Here is a 16,161-nt window from a genome sequence, read left to right on the forward strand (position 1 = left end):
TCGCTAACAGTTATTTCAACTGTATCAATGTATTTTTTGTATTTATTTAGTCAATTATCTAGTGTCTTAAATGCTCTTACACAGTCAATAATAACAGTTTTTTTTTTACAAAGTCCAAAAATGAGTCATCCAGCAAGAACATTACCAGTACTCTCTTGTCAAAGCACCACTTAAAACACATTTCATTACAGACACATAGGGCGTCCCGCCTACTCTGCATAAATGCAAAAGAAACACGAGCCTTCAGTGCATGCTGCGCTCTCATTAGCTACAGACAGACTCTAAATGCTGTAATAAATCTGAGAAGAAGGAAAATCTTGCTTGCCTGGCGAGGCCACTGCCCTGTGCCGTATATCTGTCTAAGGACACAGACCTCACATAGGGGTATTTCTAGACCAGACGATGTATGGACCTGTTCAATCTTTCAAAACTGCACATGAATGTTTAATAGGGGGAAGCTGAAGTCTATACTCCAGAAGGTCCCTCAGCACATATACAATTCACCTTCCTATGGATTACTTGACAGGCATATATCACTGTCACAGCTTTTTTTCTCAATCAGTAGATTACTCGTTCGAAAACAACCAAACACCTGGTAATGTGGCTGAAGATTTTCTGGTGGCACTGGCTGTGTTTCATAAAGCTAACAAAGGTTGTACCAGTGGTTGTTCTGAGATGATAACCACTGTGCAAACAGCAGAGGACGACAGCAGAGGCAGCGGTTACATCAGCACATTGCACTGGCCTAAGTACACGTATTCAAGCAACAAGGCCACAAGCAGCACATGAGAGTACTGCTAAAGAAAAATGAACCATCACAGCTAATTTCATGTTACTCTTACCTCCCTAGTCTTCAATTTAAGACTGTGCTTACTTGGTAAAGTGTGAGACATCTTTTCAGGACCAAAACAGAGCCACTTCTGCCAAGCATGAAGCTTTACTTAGACATTTTCCAGATATTTTTTCATGTTTTGTTCAGGTGTAAAAAAGGGCAACACTCCCAATTAGCCCTTTGAGAATGAAAGGGAGAATGAGGAAATCTTTCGTATGAATGACAGTTTACCCAAGCCACACATTTGTTGGGAGTAGAGCTCGAGTGATAATCTATATTTGGTGCAGATGCAGACACAATATTCGGGAGTAAAGATTTACGGTATCGATACATCGGTTGACATACACACATTTTTTGGAATTATCCTACAAATGTGGTTATCAAACACTTGTGATAAAGATATGTAATGGAAGCAGGATATTTTACTGTTCAACAATAAACGTCATCAGTGCAATCAAACAGTAATCTTCACTGGAAAAACACCAGGTGCCGTACATCAAGTACAACCAGCCTCATCTCACATCTCCAGGATGGTCATGTCTCATGTAAACAACTCTAACTAATGTTAACAGAAATAAACTACATGAAAACTACATGCATGAAACTAAGAGAGACATATTCAGCTAAGTAGAAGGTGTATAAAGAGAAGAAGCAGGCCTGTAGGGCACCAAAAAAGTTAAGCTTTTTCCTCCATCTTAACAGCTGAGTACTGAACAGCTGATAACTTCTCGAGGAGAACTTGTTGTTACCAGAAACATTCCACAAAAGTCATATGACAGGATTGCATAATGGTCCAGTTACGATTCGATCTCCATGAAAACTGTAACCAATCTAATATTTCTCTTGCTTGACTGATAAAGAGGAGCCTCAAGCACTGGTTACAGAGACATGACGCATGTTACCTGACGGTTATCATTACTGAGATTAACCAGACAATTAATCCACTACATCATTTAAAAGAGAAAAAAAGAGCAGAAATTTGGTTCATCTATTAAAGTTTCTGCCCTTTACTTTGTTCCCAACTTTCAACCATCTAAAAGCCTCTTACAGGGTCGATTATCATAACACTGCTAATTTCAAATGTGAAACAGGTAGATTGAGAGGGGGGAAGGCAATCTCCTTTCATTTAATTTAGTAGTAACACAGTGGGGATCAACCATTAAGCTAGAAGAAAACTTCAAAGAGGTAACTCCCACTCACTGGGAGGAAGAGGGAGAGGAAGAGGAAGAAGAAGAAGAAGAAGAAGAAAAGTCCAATCCAGGACTTTTTTACTGAGTTCAGACTTAATAAACTATTCTTCTTCACAATGCAGCACGGAGCTTAAAGGTTAGCTGTCCAGTCTACACAAAAAAGCCACACTCTTAATGGTTGTGTAGCATGCACAGAGTGTATTTTTTTGTCACATGGTGATGATGGAGCTCTGTTGGTTGAGCTTACACTAGAGCTTTAAAGAGTCAAGTGTGCTTTCTTGAATCCCATGACGATGTGTACAATTAAAGGTTGGATAAACAAAGGATAACGTGAGACGAGGCTTCCAATCACATATTGCATGTAAAGGGGTAATAAGATATTTTACTAAACCATATCCACTGAGGTAGCAATCCTTTTCAATATCTGATGTTGTATTAATGCTATTGTGGGCAGAGCTGCAAAAACAAACTTTTGTCATTCTGGATATGAAACATATAACATAATATGATCAGGGGGTTACAATACATTAGGACGCCACCTAATGATTTTCCATGTATTAATACGCAGATTATTTTCTCAATCATTCACTTTGTTGATAAAGAGTCAGAAAATTCTGAAAAACCTTTAGTGGTTCTCCACAGTCCAAGGTGCCGGGTTCAGATATCTTGGTTTATAAGACCAATAGTTCAAAACCCAAAGAATAGTATCATAAAAAGGACATAAAAAGCATCACGTGCTGACATTTTGGAAAAATGACTGCTACGATTAATCCATGATCAAAAATAGTGTCCGGTTCTTTTTCTGTCGATAGACTAATCAATCAAATTATAATACATGTGTATTTATTGTCAAGGTGTAGCAATCAAACATGAAAAGGAAAGGTCTGATTGACATGAAAAGCAAGTAGCCAGGAAAGCAGTGAGCTGATGCTGTGTTTAAGAAATCAAGAAAGGAAGGAGACTACTAACTAACCACTGGAGAGAAATTCAGGTTTCTACATCCGGCAGATTGGTCCTCTTCCTAAACCGAGGTCCTCTTTATAAATAGGGGATGATGAATTGATATGGGATGATGGGTCTAGACCACAGACACCGTTACCATGCCAATCCATCTGTGTGTCAGTCCCGAGGCTAAATCAGATCCACATTTCTGATTACCCCTCCGCCCCCCTGCAGAGGCACACAGCCACGTTCAGTACAATGAGCACCAATAAAGAGGCTCGGGAACAGAACATGAGAGACGAAGTGTCTGTGTGTGCCAGCAACAAATATCTGTGTTAGAATCCCCCTGTAGAGGCACCTGTCACAACCAAACACTGGAGTGCTCCCAGATTCATGACAACCATTTGAAATACTTGATCCCTGTACCCAAAACTAAGGACTAATCGATGCAATCAGTGAAATTAATGAAAAGGGTATAAGCGCTGACCTTTAATCCACAAATCTGGTCACTTGCGCTTAAAACTGACAATGCAATCATGGTTTCATAAAGGTATGTGCAACTGAATGTAGCCAAATGATTTAAAAAGACACCAGATCAATACCAATGTATGCTTTTGCTCACAAAGCTATAATTTAATCATGACAATATCTCAGTTTTTTTTTGGTGGAGACTGTAAAGTTGGGCAGAAACTGATTAACCCTCAACCAGAAAAAGCTTTTCAAGTTTCAGTATTTCAACAAAAGCAGTGTGCTCCCAATTTTGGGGGGAATTGATTCACTTTCTTGCAGACAGTATTGCATCAGGAGCACATTCTTTGTCTTATCGCTTTCAGTTTATAGCAGTGCTTCCTCTAGGATTGCTTGCGTATGATGACAGGAGCCAGGATACAGAGACATGTCAACACTACATCCTCAGCTATAGAACCGAAAAGTTGCACAGGTTGAGGAAGGAAGACCAAAAGACAGAAGCTGGAAGTTGAGTTTTAGATAGTTATACTAATTTGTATGCACATGATCTGGTACATGTCCGTGTAAACGACATATCATCCAATGAAAGTAAATAAGGAATAAGTGATTAAGTGCCTTTTCTTTCATTCTACCCTGTTTAAGTCACCTTTATGTGTTCTGTTTGGCAGAAATCTTGGCATTTGATCTGTTATGTCACCACGATCACAGCCAGGGGGCAATGGAAAAAGGACGAAAATCACATGAACCATCTTTTAACCGAAGACATGGAGACAGCTGAGGGGATTTTCTTTGTAAAGCGAAGAGAGAGTTCAAAAGCAAGAACCAATCTGCACATGGGTGCCTCCAGGTCTTTCAGAGGAGCAGATAGTTTGTGTTTTGTGTCTATTTTTACAACCTGCCAGCGGGGACGAGTCCCCTGACCCTGCAAAGAAACACAAATGTGCTTTTCATTGGCTATGCTCACAAAAATAGAGTTGTTGTGAAGATGCTGCGCAATCACAGCATCTGACTGCAGTGCTGACAAAATAACACCAGTTTTAGGGGATGAAGATAATTTCTCTTTTTAGAATATGTTCTTCCACACCGGGGTAATAAAAAGGAGCAGGTCAATGTCTACAGAGAAGAAAACAACAAGAGGCCTTGTCTTGTTTTTTTGTTTTCATTCTTTATGATTTCATGTTACAAAAAAAAAAGAATGTAATGCCAAAACACATTCACTCTGATGCACGCACAGTAAAGTTAGTGCAGATTTGACAGTTTTTCTGCAGTTATTAGATAGACTCTGACAGTTGAGCTTAAAAACGTGGAAGGGGGGAAGAGGAGGCCTGAATGCAATGAGAACAAAATCTATTTGTTTGCTGTGTGATGGAAAACAAGGCTGTCAAACAAGGAGGGGGCCCAATGAAAAATTAGCGGCAGTCAACCAGTCACTGTTCCCATTACCCCCTTTGCTATATTGCCTGATTCAAAATCGGCTGGCTAGGAAATAAGATCTTAGAGCTGCTTTATAGCCGACAAACTCAATGAGAGCACCAGCTGAGCCAAGCGACATCTCCAACGACAAGAATGCAACAGATACTTGAATGAGACTCAAGTGGTGCGATGGTCCCATACCAGTTTCCTGTAAGCTTTTGGGCCAGAGACTTGTGCAACAGAGGAGAAAAAAGGGGTGAAGGGGTGGGGGGTCCTTGGCAGCTTCCTTTGAATACCAAATAGCTTCAAAGATTAGCATTCCAATAGATCTCTCCATACCAACAGACCCCTCCCACAGTGCTAATCTAAAAAACACAGAAACATTGCTGGGAATGTTAAGAGCATCGTCATGTGAACACTGATGCATTTCTTGATGACAGTGCGAGACGTGTGGGGGAACAATCAACAGAGAGGGTCGGAGATAAATTTTGCTACCATATCCTTCTTAAAATAAGTAATATTAACATACTTCTTAAGTAGAGAGAAAATCTTTAGGACTAAAGCTCAGCAACATCATCTCATCTTCTTTTCATGACCTTGTATCTCACATTGAGCTGCCTTAACTTTTTATTCCCCGCCTCAGGGGTTAATTACCAAGCACACAGACTCAGCAGCGCCAAATTACAGTTCCCCCATTATCGCAGTCTCTCTCACTTTCCCTTCTTGCTCACTATATACCACACACACACACACACACACACGCAGTACGTCTTTGTCTGTATGCCACTTCTGTACCAGCGCCAGACAATTTGTAGGCAGATTTCAGACATCTTGAGCACATGGTTTCCCCGTGGAATCACTGACAGCAGGCACAGAGCTTTGGAGCCCTGATTTTTTTCCATGGCTTCATTTTGGGGTCAAAGGTGACACTCTGAGCTTCTCCTGAGGTCACATAGGGCAAATTGGGAATACTAAACATTTTCAGGGGTAGGAAGTGTAGGTGGAGGATCAATATATTTGTGCTACAAGACCTCAGGGGAGCTCAGGAACCTTCAACCAGTCATTGATTCTTCCTGCGGGGTACTAAGGAGAAAAAATAAAAAAATTTCCCCATTTTAACTGGTCCCAGTAATCAATACGCATCCTTACTCATTCTTTCCTGGACACAAACAATACACTGTCATGAATGGGAAAATTAAAACAGGTGTTGTTTCAAAACAATTGACAAAATACCAGTGGTTCAGGAGTAGTAGATTGCTGCAACAGGCCCACGTTAAGCTATTTATAGAGCTCTTTGATACAGTAATTGGCATTCATGTCACTGGACAGCTTAAAAAAACATCTGATTCAGCTTTAGCTCATTTGACCCTCACATTAGATTAGAAGAGAGGAGGAGTAACATGGGCTGCCAATACGCATCAACAAAAATCACAGCAGGCAGAAGATTAAGACGAGGCAAAGGTTTGTGTGTGGCAGGGGATGTTTGCTTTTCCCCCCTCTCTCTTATCTCTCAACTGTCGAGTGTTGAACAGAAAGGTATAAAATTCCCGAAAAATGCGTAATAGAAAATGTTATTCTTGATCTCCAGTTAAGGGGCTCCAATTGTTGGAGTTGGGAGAACCACAGTATAATTGCTTGAACCAACATGATTGTTTCTTACATAAAAAATAACTGCAGACATACAGTAGTCAACTTTCAAGCTAGAGGACCATTGTCATAAAATCAAGTCTGGTTTACGAGGAAACAATGATGCAAAACTAACATTTCTAAATAAATATAATAAGAGCTGCAGTCATAAGTCGATTAAAAGATTCATCAACTGACAGAAAACAAATCATCTGATAAATGAGGCTTTTTTTTTTTTCAAAATAAATGCCAAACTTTCCCCAGTTCCAGCTTCTCCTTTCAGAGGATCTGCTACTTTTCTTAGTCATATGTTATAGTAAATTGAATGACTTAAAATTTTGGAGGGTTGGTCGGACAAAATAAATGATTGGGTAAAATCATCTTCAGTTTTTAGAGTTTGTATTGGGCATTTTCACTCATTTTTGAGATTTTCACAGATCAAATGATGCTTATTTTTAGTTTAGTTTGTTGTTGTTTTGCTTTTAGCCTTTATTTAGACAGGAAAGTGGTTGAGAGAGAGGGGAAGACAGGCAACAAAGAGCCAATGGTTGGAATCAAACCCATGCCACTACTGAGGAATCCATATGTGGGATACTGTTCTCTCTACCAGTTGAGCTACACGGTCGGCCCAACAAAAATGATTTTTAGTTGTAGCCCTGAGATGAATAATGCTCTTCCCACCTTGAAAAAAACACCTTCAAAGTGCCTTTGAAAAAAGCACCTCACCATTTGAAACACTTCAAAGTTACATAGTAACATCAGAGGAATGTAGTTGCATTTGGCAGCTGTGTGTGACAAAATGAATGTGAATCAGGTACCATGCAACATGATGCAACAGCAACAGATGCACAACATTTCAACCATATTTTAAGTCTGACACCTTCATGTCTCAGCCACGTTATTAAAAGGTGTGTTGGCAACTTACAGTTCATCTCGTTGCCGTTGTGACAGCACCATGGTGACGGGGCAGTGTGGGCGGGGCCGGGAGGGATCAGTCGGTAAAAGGTGAATCTTGTGCAGCTGCTGCGCTCTCCTCAATCAGGAGATGAGCTGTGCTGATCCAAGCAACACGGGCGAGGACGAGCTGTGTACTCCAGTGGCAGGCAGTTGGTTTTGTCCAGACAAACAGACTCAGACTGAGAGAAGGGGAACGCAGAAATCTGCCCCCCAACTGCCTGACTCCAGGGACGAGAGAAGTGAAAGCCTGCAGACCAGTCACCAGCAAAGTCTACACTGCATCTGAAAAGGAGAGAGAGGGAAAGTCAACATTAGGTATGCATGACAGATAACATGAAGAGTGGGTGGGGAGGTAAATGTTTATAGGCCAGAGGCGTACTGCATCAATGTCTGCACCAGTTTATACGCAGATAAAATGGCCGAAGGGTCTGTCAACGATGGAAAGATAACAGAAGCACAACATGTTTGCAGTTATTTTTCTACCGGAAAGAGAAAGCTCTGACAGCATATACACATTAATCAGACAGTTCATTAAAAAAAATAAAAATACAAAATTTAAAACACCCCCTTTTCATAACCCCCTCCGTCATTTGCTTTTCAGCTCCCCTCCTGTCTACCTCCATGATATGTCTGTCATGTCACCAGTCTGGTCTGAGAGCTCTGGCCTGCTCTTGCAGCAAATTCCTTTCTCCGTGAACATACAAGAGCTGACCCACATTCTCCAGCAACGTACTCCCAGGTTGCCAGCAGAAAAGAAAAACAGGACACAGCCGAGCAGGCTCAAGTAACGGCTGTGCTCTTGTCAAGCTCGCCGACCCCATCGTCTCATTATGATACATCCTCGAGAGCTGGCTGGCCTGACTGATGGCACAATGAAAACACTTTGTGTCAGCAACACATTTATTAGTTTGAAATTTTATTGTAAGGTGTATTGATTTGAGGAACAATAAATGTCGATAAAATGCAATGCAGCCAACAATAGTGCGATGAAGTCTATTTTTACACTGCATCCAAGTCTTGAAAAGCACTTCACCAAAGCAGGTACTCACTAGAATACTAACTGTGCACTACAATAAGCCTATTAGTCTATTGGGACCAGCCTGACTAAATCTTTGCCAAACCAGTAAACAAAGGTACTAACAAAGCCAATTTACCTCCTGCAACAAACAGACAAAAACACAACAAGTCACAGATGTCCAGAGCCATGTAGAGGAGACTATGTGTGCTAGGCATGATATCTGCTGCATGGCAGAGGAGCAGTGAAGGAGACAGTGATGTGTCTAGAGTAAGCATGAGCACTGGAAACACCCCAAGAAGCTGTAATGAAGGAAAATTCACACATTCTTCATTTCAGTTGATAATGCTGGAGTGACGTTACTACAAAGGACATTTTCTCCTTCTCACTCAGTTTTGTTTTCATAAAAAGGAGCACAGCAGCTTAGGGACTTGACGCTTATAATGAAGAGTGCTGATGTAAGATTGAACAACCTGGCACATAAGAGCCCATTCTGCTGAAGTTATTAAATAAAACTGTAGTGTTTGCCTATATATTTGCACATTAGACACATTGACATTGTAGGGAAATTGTTCAACAGAAAGCAGCTAACCTCTGGACCCTGATGTCATCACCTGACAGCAGTCCAAATGTCAGCTTACTTCTGACTGTGTGTGGATTACGGCACGCAGGGGGTTTCTGGCTGTTGCCCAAAAAACTCTGCCGTGGTTCACGGTCACAGCAGTGCCAACAACACAATAAGGCGATGACACTGGATCTAAAAATGGCTCTTACTAAAACTCCACATACTAAACATCCATTAAAGGCATGCGCCTTCCACGTCAACCTGTGAAACTGCTGTAGTGTGGGAAACGAGGTCATCTACTATATATTGATACTTCCCTCTGTGCTGTTGGCAGCTGTCAGCGCTGTGCGTATCCATTAATGTGTTAGACTCCCCTCTCTGCAAATCTCATTTGTGGCTTCAATATTGAGCAAAATGTTTGTTCACAATCACGTAATCAGGCTAATTGGCTTAGAACAAAATGTGGCCGTGTCTCGTCAGAGAGGGGGAATGGACTACAGCAACGGTGCATCTATAAATCTGTCACTGATGGTTAATAATGGTTATGTGTCTTCCTCCCATTGATTCTCTGGTCTTTGTGTAGCTGCAGCAGGAACTGCCTCATAAAGGATCCTTACAGTAATGCCGCTGACTGCTTTCAGAGTTGTCGTTTAATTTCCTGATGAGTCCCAACAGGTCATCTGTTGTTAAAATGCCATTTCTAATGAATAATGGGAAACATACTCTGTCTCTGTCTGTTTCAGAATGCAACACCCGAGCGCCAAGTCTAAACTGAAATGAACCACACCCACTGTCTGTGCACACAATCTGTTTTTATAGTCACACATATGGCTTGGACCTAAAAAGAAAAATCGTTTTCAGTCAAAGCAAAGTCACAAGAAAATTGTGTTGAAAATAAACAAACGAATGTGTCAGCAAATCTTTAAAAGAGGATCTTACAGAAAAGCTGTGAAATACTAAAGCAGTTTGAAACATAGTCTCAAAAACCACACTGCTGAGTATTTTGTGAGGATTGCAGACATCCATCCAAATTGGGAGAGATGTGGACTCACTGCATAGATGACTTGCTGCTTGACTTGACAGAAAATAAATGACCTGGGACTCAGCTTGGAAGTTAAAGACTTGCATCTTGAATTGACTTGAGACATGATGACTTGAGTTCATTTTATGTTTTAAGTTTAGTTTTTGAATGTTTTTAAAAAGTTAAAGTTATCTGTTTTTTCGCATTATTTCGCCAAATATCGATTATTATATAAATTCAATTAATTGTCATACTTTTTGAAAAGGTGCGATAAGTTGGCCAATATTATCATTTGACATGTACTAAAATCTTGTATTTTCTCTTTATAAAAGACAGAAACTGAGGGTGAGAATGTTGTCTTTTTGTGGCAGCGAAGGGACTTCACTTGACTTAACTTGACACAACCTGTGACATAACTCGACCTGCCCAAGACAAAATCACCTGAGACTTACTTGAGACCAAATGACTTGAGTCACATGTCTGCAAATTACGCATCCAGTCAAAATTTAACAAACCGGACAGTAGCACAAATTCAAAGCTCTGCTTTACTCCACCTGCTAAATATGACAGACGAGGTATGTGTACAACATATTTGATAAATCAACACTTCCAGGCCTGCACAAAGCAACACGCCCATGTGGAATGCAGAACAAGAGGAGGAAAACAAAAACACAACAGTCTAAAGTTAAGTTCAAGTCTGCTGGTAGGAAATAGTGTCTCTGCAGCTCTTCACAAAGCATACCATCACAGCAATGCTGACAATGTTGACAGTTATCACCTCGCTGTCACCGCCGATTCATTTTTCTGCTTGCGACATTACATCATTGTCCTCTTTCAAACGCAGGCATCTCAAACAACTGGAACCTGAAGCAGCTTAATTTTCTGTTGATGACTTCACCTTCATACCGCCAATGTCCTGGGAATGTAACACTATCATTCCTGACTACCCTTGACAACCAACATGGAGACATACTGACATGGTTGAATAAAGTGGAAAAACATGCATTAAAGTCATGCAAGGGGCAATTCCACATGTATTTCGGGACAATGTTTATAAAAATGTAGACATCATGTATTCTCTGCATGTTTACAAAACACATTAACACAACAGGTCAATACAAAAGGGAGACAAAAGCCTTCTGAGCAGTGATTGACACATTATTTTGAATAAGGAGGAGGACTTACTATTACTATTGTTGTGCAGTAGTTGCAAGGACAAGTCAAGAAACAAGATATTTAAAATATAGGACTGCTTCACAACTTTTAGTCAAAATCAAAGAATATCTGTTTTACAATCATCATCAGGGAACTTTTTAGACCGAAAGTTGGCCAACAGAAAAGCCTTTTTCAGTTTCATGATTTGTTTAACCAAAACTCAAGCAAAACAGTCATGTGACCTGAACACTGCATTCTCTGACATTTATCAGGAGACCAACATACATAGTAATGCACATACCAACAGTGTTTCAGTGTGCTGTATCAGCTGGAGAAACACGGATTATTTATTATGTCAAGCAATAACATTGGTGCAGCTGTCATTAGACTGTGAGGTAGCCTGTTCATCACTAATTGTCCAGTTTCTTTAAGAAAAAAAAAGAAAAGAAAAAAAAACCCAGAAGGAATATGAACCTGGAGAATCTGGTTAAAGGCTGATTATTCTGTAAATCATCTCCAGTTTCTGTGAATGGTTATTCTTAGTAAAGCACTCAGACAGAAATCATCCAAAGAGCTTTATCACTAACTGATGATGAAACTGAGTGAACATCTGGCTCAGTTTTCAATCTGGAGCCGTTACGACCCACAAGGTGCCTGTGTGTCACTTATGTGGGTTGGTAACAATCAGCGAACCTTATTAAAGTACACAGCTAGTGACATCTTCCTTCAGTGGCCAATAAAATGAGGGTCTATTAACACAACACAGCAGCAGATTTAAGAATTCATCCTCTAAGACACTAAAGAAGTCAGTTTCACCAGCTTTAGTTGTTCCTTCATACATACACCACCAGATGAACCAACTATTCATTTAATACTGACAAGCGTGTGTTGCCTAGGGCTGCAACTGTTTCATAGTTGATTATTTTCTCAATTAATCGATTAGTTGTCCAGTCTATAAAATGTCAGAAAATGGTGAAATGTTGATTAGGGCCCAAGATGACATCCCCAAATGTCTTGTTTTGGCCGTAATCCTTAGATATTCCTTATTACTGTGACGGAGGAGTAAAGAAACCAGAAAATATTCACATTTAAGAAGCTCCAATCAGAGAATTTTGACTTTTTAAATTAAAGTCAAAATTCCATTAAAGTCAAAAACCATTATTAATTGGTTTGAGTAATTTTAAATTAGTCAAACCAAAAACAGTTTTCAATTAATTGAATATTTGACAACCAATTGATTAATTGTTGTAGCTCTAGTGTTGCAGATCAAACTGCGAGTAGTGTTCAAACAATTATGTTACCTGAAGGAAGAGGCCTGATTAGTAGAACAGAGCCAACACACATATACACACAAAGAAGGACAAGAGACTGAGCAGGCATCAAGCTCAAGGAAACAACAATCAATCACATGTCCAAGCCAACCTGCACACACACAGGTGTCGACAACACAATGACAACTAGTAATCCTCCTTCATTCAAACAGGTTTTAATTAATTGTACAGTACAAGCAAAGTTCCACTTGGCAGCAACCATAAGATGTTTGTTCAACTCTGGCAGATTTCAACCCCAGGGTATTTATTCACTTCATGCCAACAAGTTACTGGGTGAAATTATGATAGCTCTAAATTTAGACTGGAGGTGTACGTACGTTGAGTCTGTCAGTTGATGTTGGCAAACTGGCAAGTATGAAAGGTGTTCAAATCAAACCTTTCAGTTCTCCAGGCTGTGTTGGCAACTTCCATAACTGGCTGCTAAATTTATATTCAACAGGCTCTGCAGCTTGTTGACGGCACTGTTAGTTTCATGCCAACATTGTCAGACGTTTGCTCACACTTTACAAAAAGAAGTTGTCCAAACAGTGTGTCGAAGCAGTCATTTGTAGGTTGACAGGCAGTTAGTACTGGCAGCAGGTCAGTCATGACCAGTCAGCCAGAGCTTGTGGGCTGCCTGTCTGGAAGGTCAACCTCTGCGCTCCTGTCAGCTCAGTGAAGGAGAGTAATATGGCTATCCATCTGCCCTTCAGCCTGCCAGGATCCAAAGACAAGCCTCTCGCTCTCATCACTGTATGTTGACATAAATAAAAAAAGGCCCCCCTTGGCCAAACTGTACATCTGGCTCCTTTCAGGTAATACTTCCACATTTCCATTTTATACAAATGATGTGACAGAGGGACACCCTACAAGATCTGTGACAGCCCTGTTGTTTTTAACTGGCAAAAAGTGCCAGCAGAGCAGCTCTTGTAATGGCCGAAGCTTGTACAATTGGTGTTGCTGTGTTTCCATTGCTGACAGCACTGAATAGAGCCTGGTTGCTGGGATGCACTTATTCAAATCAACTCTAGATAAAACTCAGCATGACTGAGAAGCTTTCAAGTAAAACCAGCTGATGTAGTCAGCTGGCTCCTGTAGTTATTAAAGAAATGAAGCATGTCCGTATTTTATAAGAAAGAGAGCTGCTGTTCTCATATTAGCTCCTTTATCCAAGTAGAAAATTGGTCTAACAACACACAGTTTGAGTCCGTTTCTTGTGCTGTGCACAGTAGTTTGAACTTTGGGTGATTGTAACACCCTGGTCAGTCTGTAAATCTTACTTTTCTGACATGAAACATTGTTTTGTTGCATTGCATTTTCATTTAAACAACACCAACATTTTTCTCATATTACTCTCCCCCTTGTAGAAGCCTTGCTGCTTGAGTAGAATCAATTAAGTAGCTAATTATGTTAGCACAGTATAACTAGATTCACAAAAACCACAACATCTGCAAAGATTATAGCTGTCAAAATAACTACAAGCTGAAAACGGGATCACATGCCTCTTCAAAATGGTTGCATTTGAGTCAGTTCAAGCCAGTCATGGACTAAAACATGCCAATACTCTTACCTGAGAGGAGTGCACACAGCCAATATTTTTATGGTTCTTATTAAATAAACAATTTCATCAATATCCCATAAATCCAGTCGATTAGCTGCACCACGGTCCTTGCAGGCTTGGCCGGGGAAAGTAAATCAGCCAAGGATCCTGCTGCCTTAAACCAATGATCTATATCCACTAATATCCCGACAAGGTTGATCAAAATTACAAGCGAGACTGGTTTGTCGGATTCAGTGCACAACAACCTTACGAGCCACCATAGCGATGGTTTGCGTTCATCCCAGTGTAAAGCCCTCGGTCCACAAAGTCCCTACATGGATGACTCAATCATACATCCACACAATGAGAGAGAAACAAGGCAGACACTTGAGTACTGGGTACACGCAATACATACAAACTCATCGCCTCCGACGTGCTCCACCCTGATTTTCTAACACTGTGCCAACAAACCGCATGAAGCACACCGAGTCGGAGAGATGATGGGAGCTTCAGCTGAGCATGGCAGCGGCCAGCAGGATGACAGGAGAGCAAATATACTCAGGAGCAGGTCATGTAAGAAAGCTGCAGATGGGTTGTCTCAATGCACAATTGCAATGCTATCTGCACTACATACACACACCGCGAAACAGATGACGAATATCCACTTACGCCCTTTCCAAATGCTAACATTGGTTACAGCAATGGCTGCAGTGATTGCGCCGATTCATAACAAAATATCCACACGATGTTGGCAATTAAATATTCAAGCAAGTCAGCAGCAACAGCGACAGTATCGTGTGACCTACATTGAATTTTGTTGACGATGTCTCTTACAACAGGCAGTGTCCCTGCACTAACGCTGCTTCAAACTATGCTAATTACTGGTTATTACTAACTTGGCATGGACGCCAAGAGCAGCTGTATTTATCGTCGGCCTGTCCATACCCCACACACTGACATGTTATCCTGACTACGGCCGCTAACAATGTTATCGTTGACAGCCCTGACGGCGATGCCAGCCGGCAGCCTAACGTTATCAATGTCCAGTTATCGTTAGCTAATGTTAGCTAAAGTTAACGTTAGCTAAGTTAGCTCCCCGGCGATGCAGTCAGAAAGTTAGCTCGTACGTTCACTCTCCGCTCGTAATATGTACTCAAGCTCAATTAGCTACAATCAACGTACACAGTCAGCTAACGCTAGTAGACGTGAATTACTCTAAGTGCACACGATTGTTTATCTGTACACAAGGATAAACTCCGCTGACAAGGTACCTGCTGCTCCAGTCCAAGCGGCCTATCCGCCATTTTGAGACATAAAAAGGAGGTGCAAAAATTACAGCCACATCGTCATTTTCCCCACCTAACGCCAGATTCCTTCGACCCTGACCGGCTTCGCGACTGAAAACTACTTGGACTCACCCTATTGTTTCTGCCCGTGAATATCCTCAGCCGTCTCCAGCGGTAACACGACCCGACAGGGCGTGAAATTTCCGCTCCTAAATATGATCTTGTGATGTGGAGGTAAACTGTGCCCGTCTTGTCTCTCCAGCGCTGCCTGCTTGTTTTTTCGTAGGCTACCGCATTCGCCTTCGCTCGGCCGCGCGCACGGAGCTCGCGTTCACGGGGGCTGACGGGAGCGCGCACGCCCTTGATAACAGAAAAAAAAATTCTGCTTGTTTTAAACGAGTGTGACTTTTAACTCTTACACGGCTCCCCAGCATTATAAAGAGGCCCATTTCCACCAGTTCAAGAAAAAAATAAGACGAAAAATGAGCTTGATGATGTGAATATTCCCATGATAAATCATTATTATGGGATAAAAGTCATTATTATGAGATTAAAGTCTTAATTATCAGATAAAGTCATTAGTATGGGATAAAAAGTCAAAATCATGAGATAAAAGTTAAAAATCACGAGATAAACAGTTGAAATTGTGAGATAAAAGTCATAATTATGAGGTAGAAAAGTCAGATTTATGAGATACAAGTCATTATTATGGGAAAAAAAGTTTAAATGATGGGATAAAATACATAATTCTGAGGCATAAAAGTCAGAACTATGAGATACAAAATCAAAAGTATGAGATACAAAGTCATTATTATGACAGAAAAGGTCTTCATTTATCCCA

General features: G+C 40.8%; 1 protein-coding gene across 1 annotated transcript in view; it reads right to left on the bottom strand.

Moving 5' to 3' along the window:
• The window catches only part of LOC311256740 (lissencephaly-1 homolog), a 38,183-nt gene extending 22,551 nt beyond the window's left edge, over positions 1-15,632 (bottom strand). The window contains exons 1-2 of the mRNA XM_084352024.1: positions 15,453-15,632; positions 7,397-7,710 (exon numbers count right to left, since the gene is read on the bottom strand). Coding sequence (XP_084208150.1) covers positions 7,397-7,428 — 32 coding nt within the window. The 5' untranslated portion in view covers positions 7,429-7,710; positions 15,453-15,632. The remainder of the gene's footprint in view (positions 1-7,396; positions 7,711-15,452) is intronic.
• Between the last annotated feature and the right edge of the window lie 529 nt (positions 15,633-16,161).

The sequence above is a fragment of the Pagrus pagrus genome (assembly GCF_965226575.1).
Source record: "Pagrus pagrus genome assembly, chromosome: 4".
NCBI lineage: Eukaryota > Metazoa > Chordata > Actinopteri > Spariformes > Sparidae > Pagrus > Pagrus pagrus.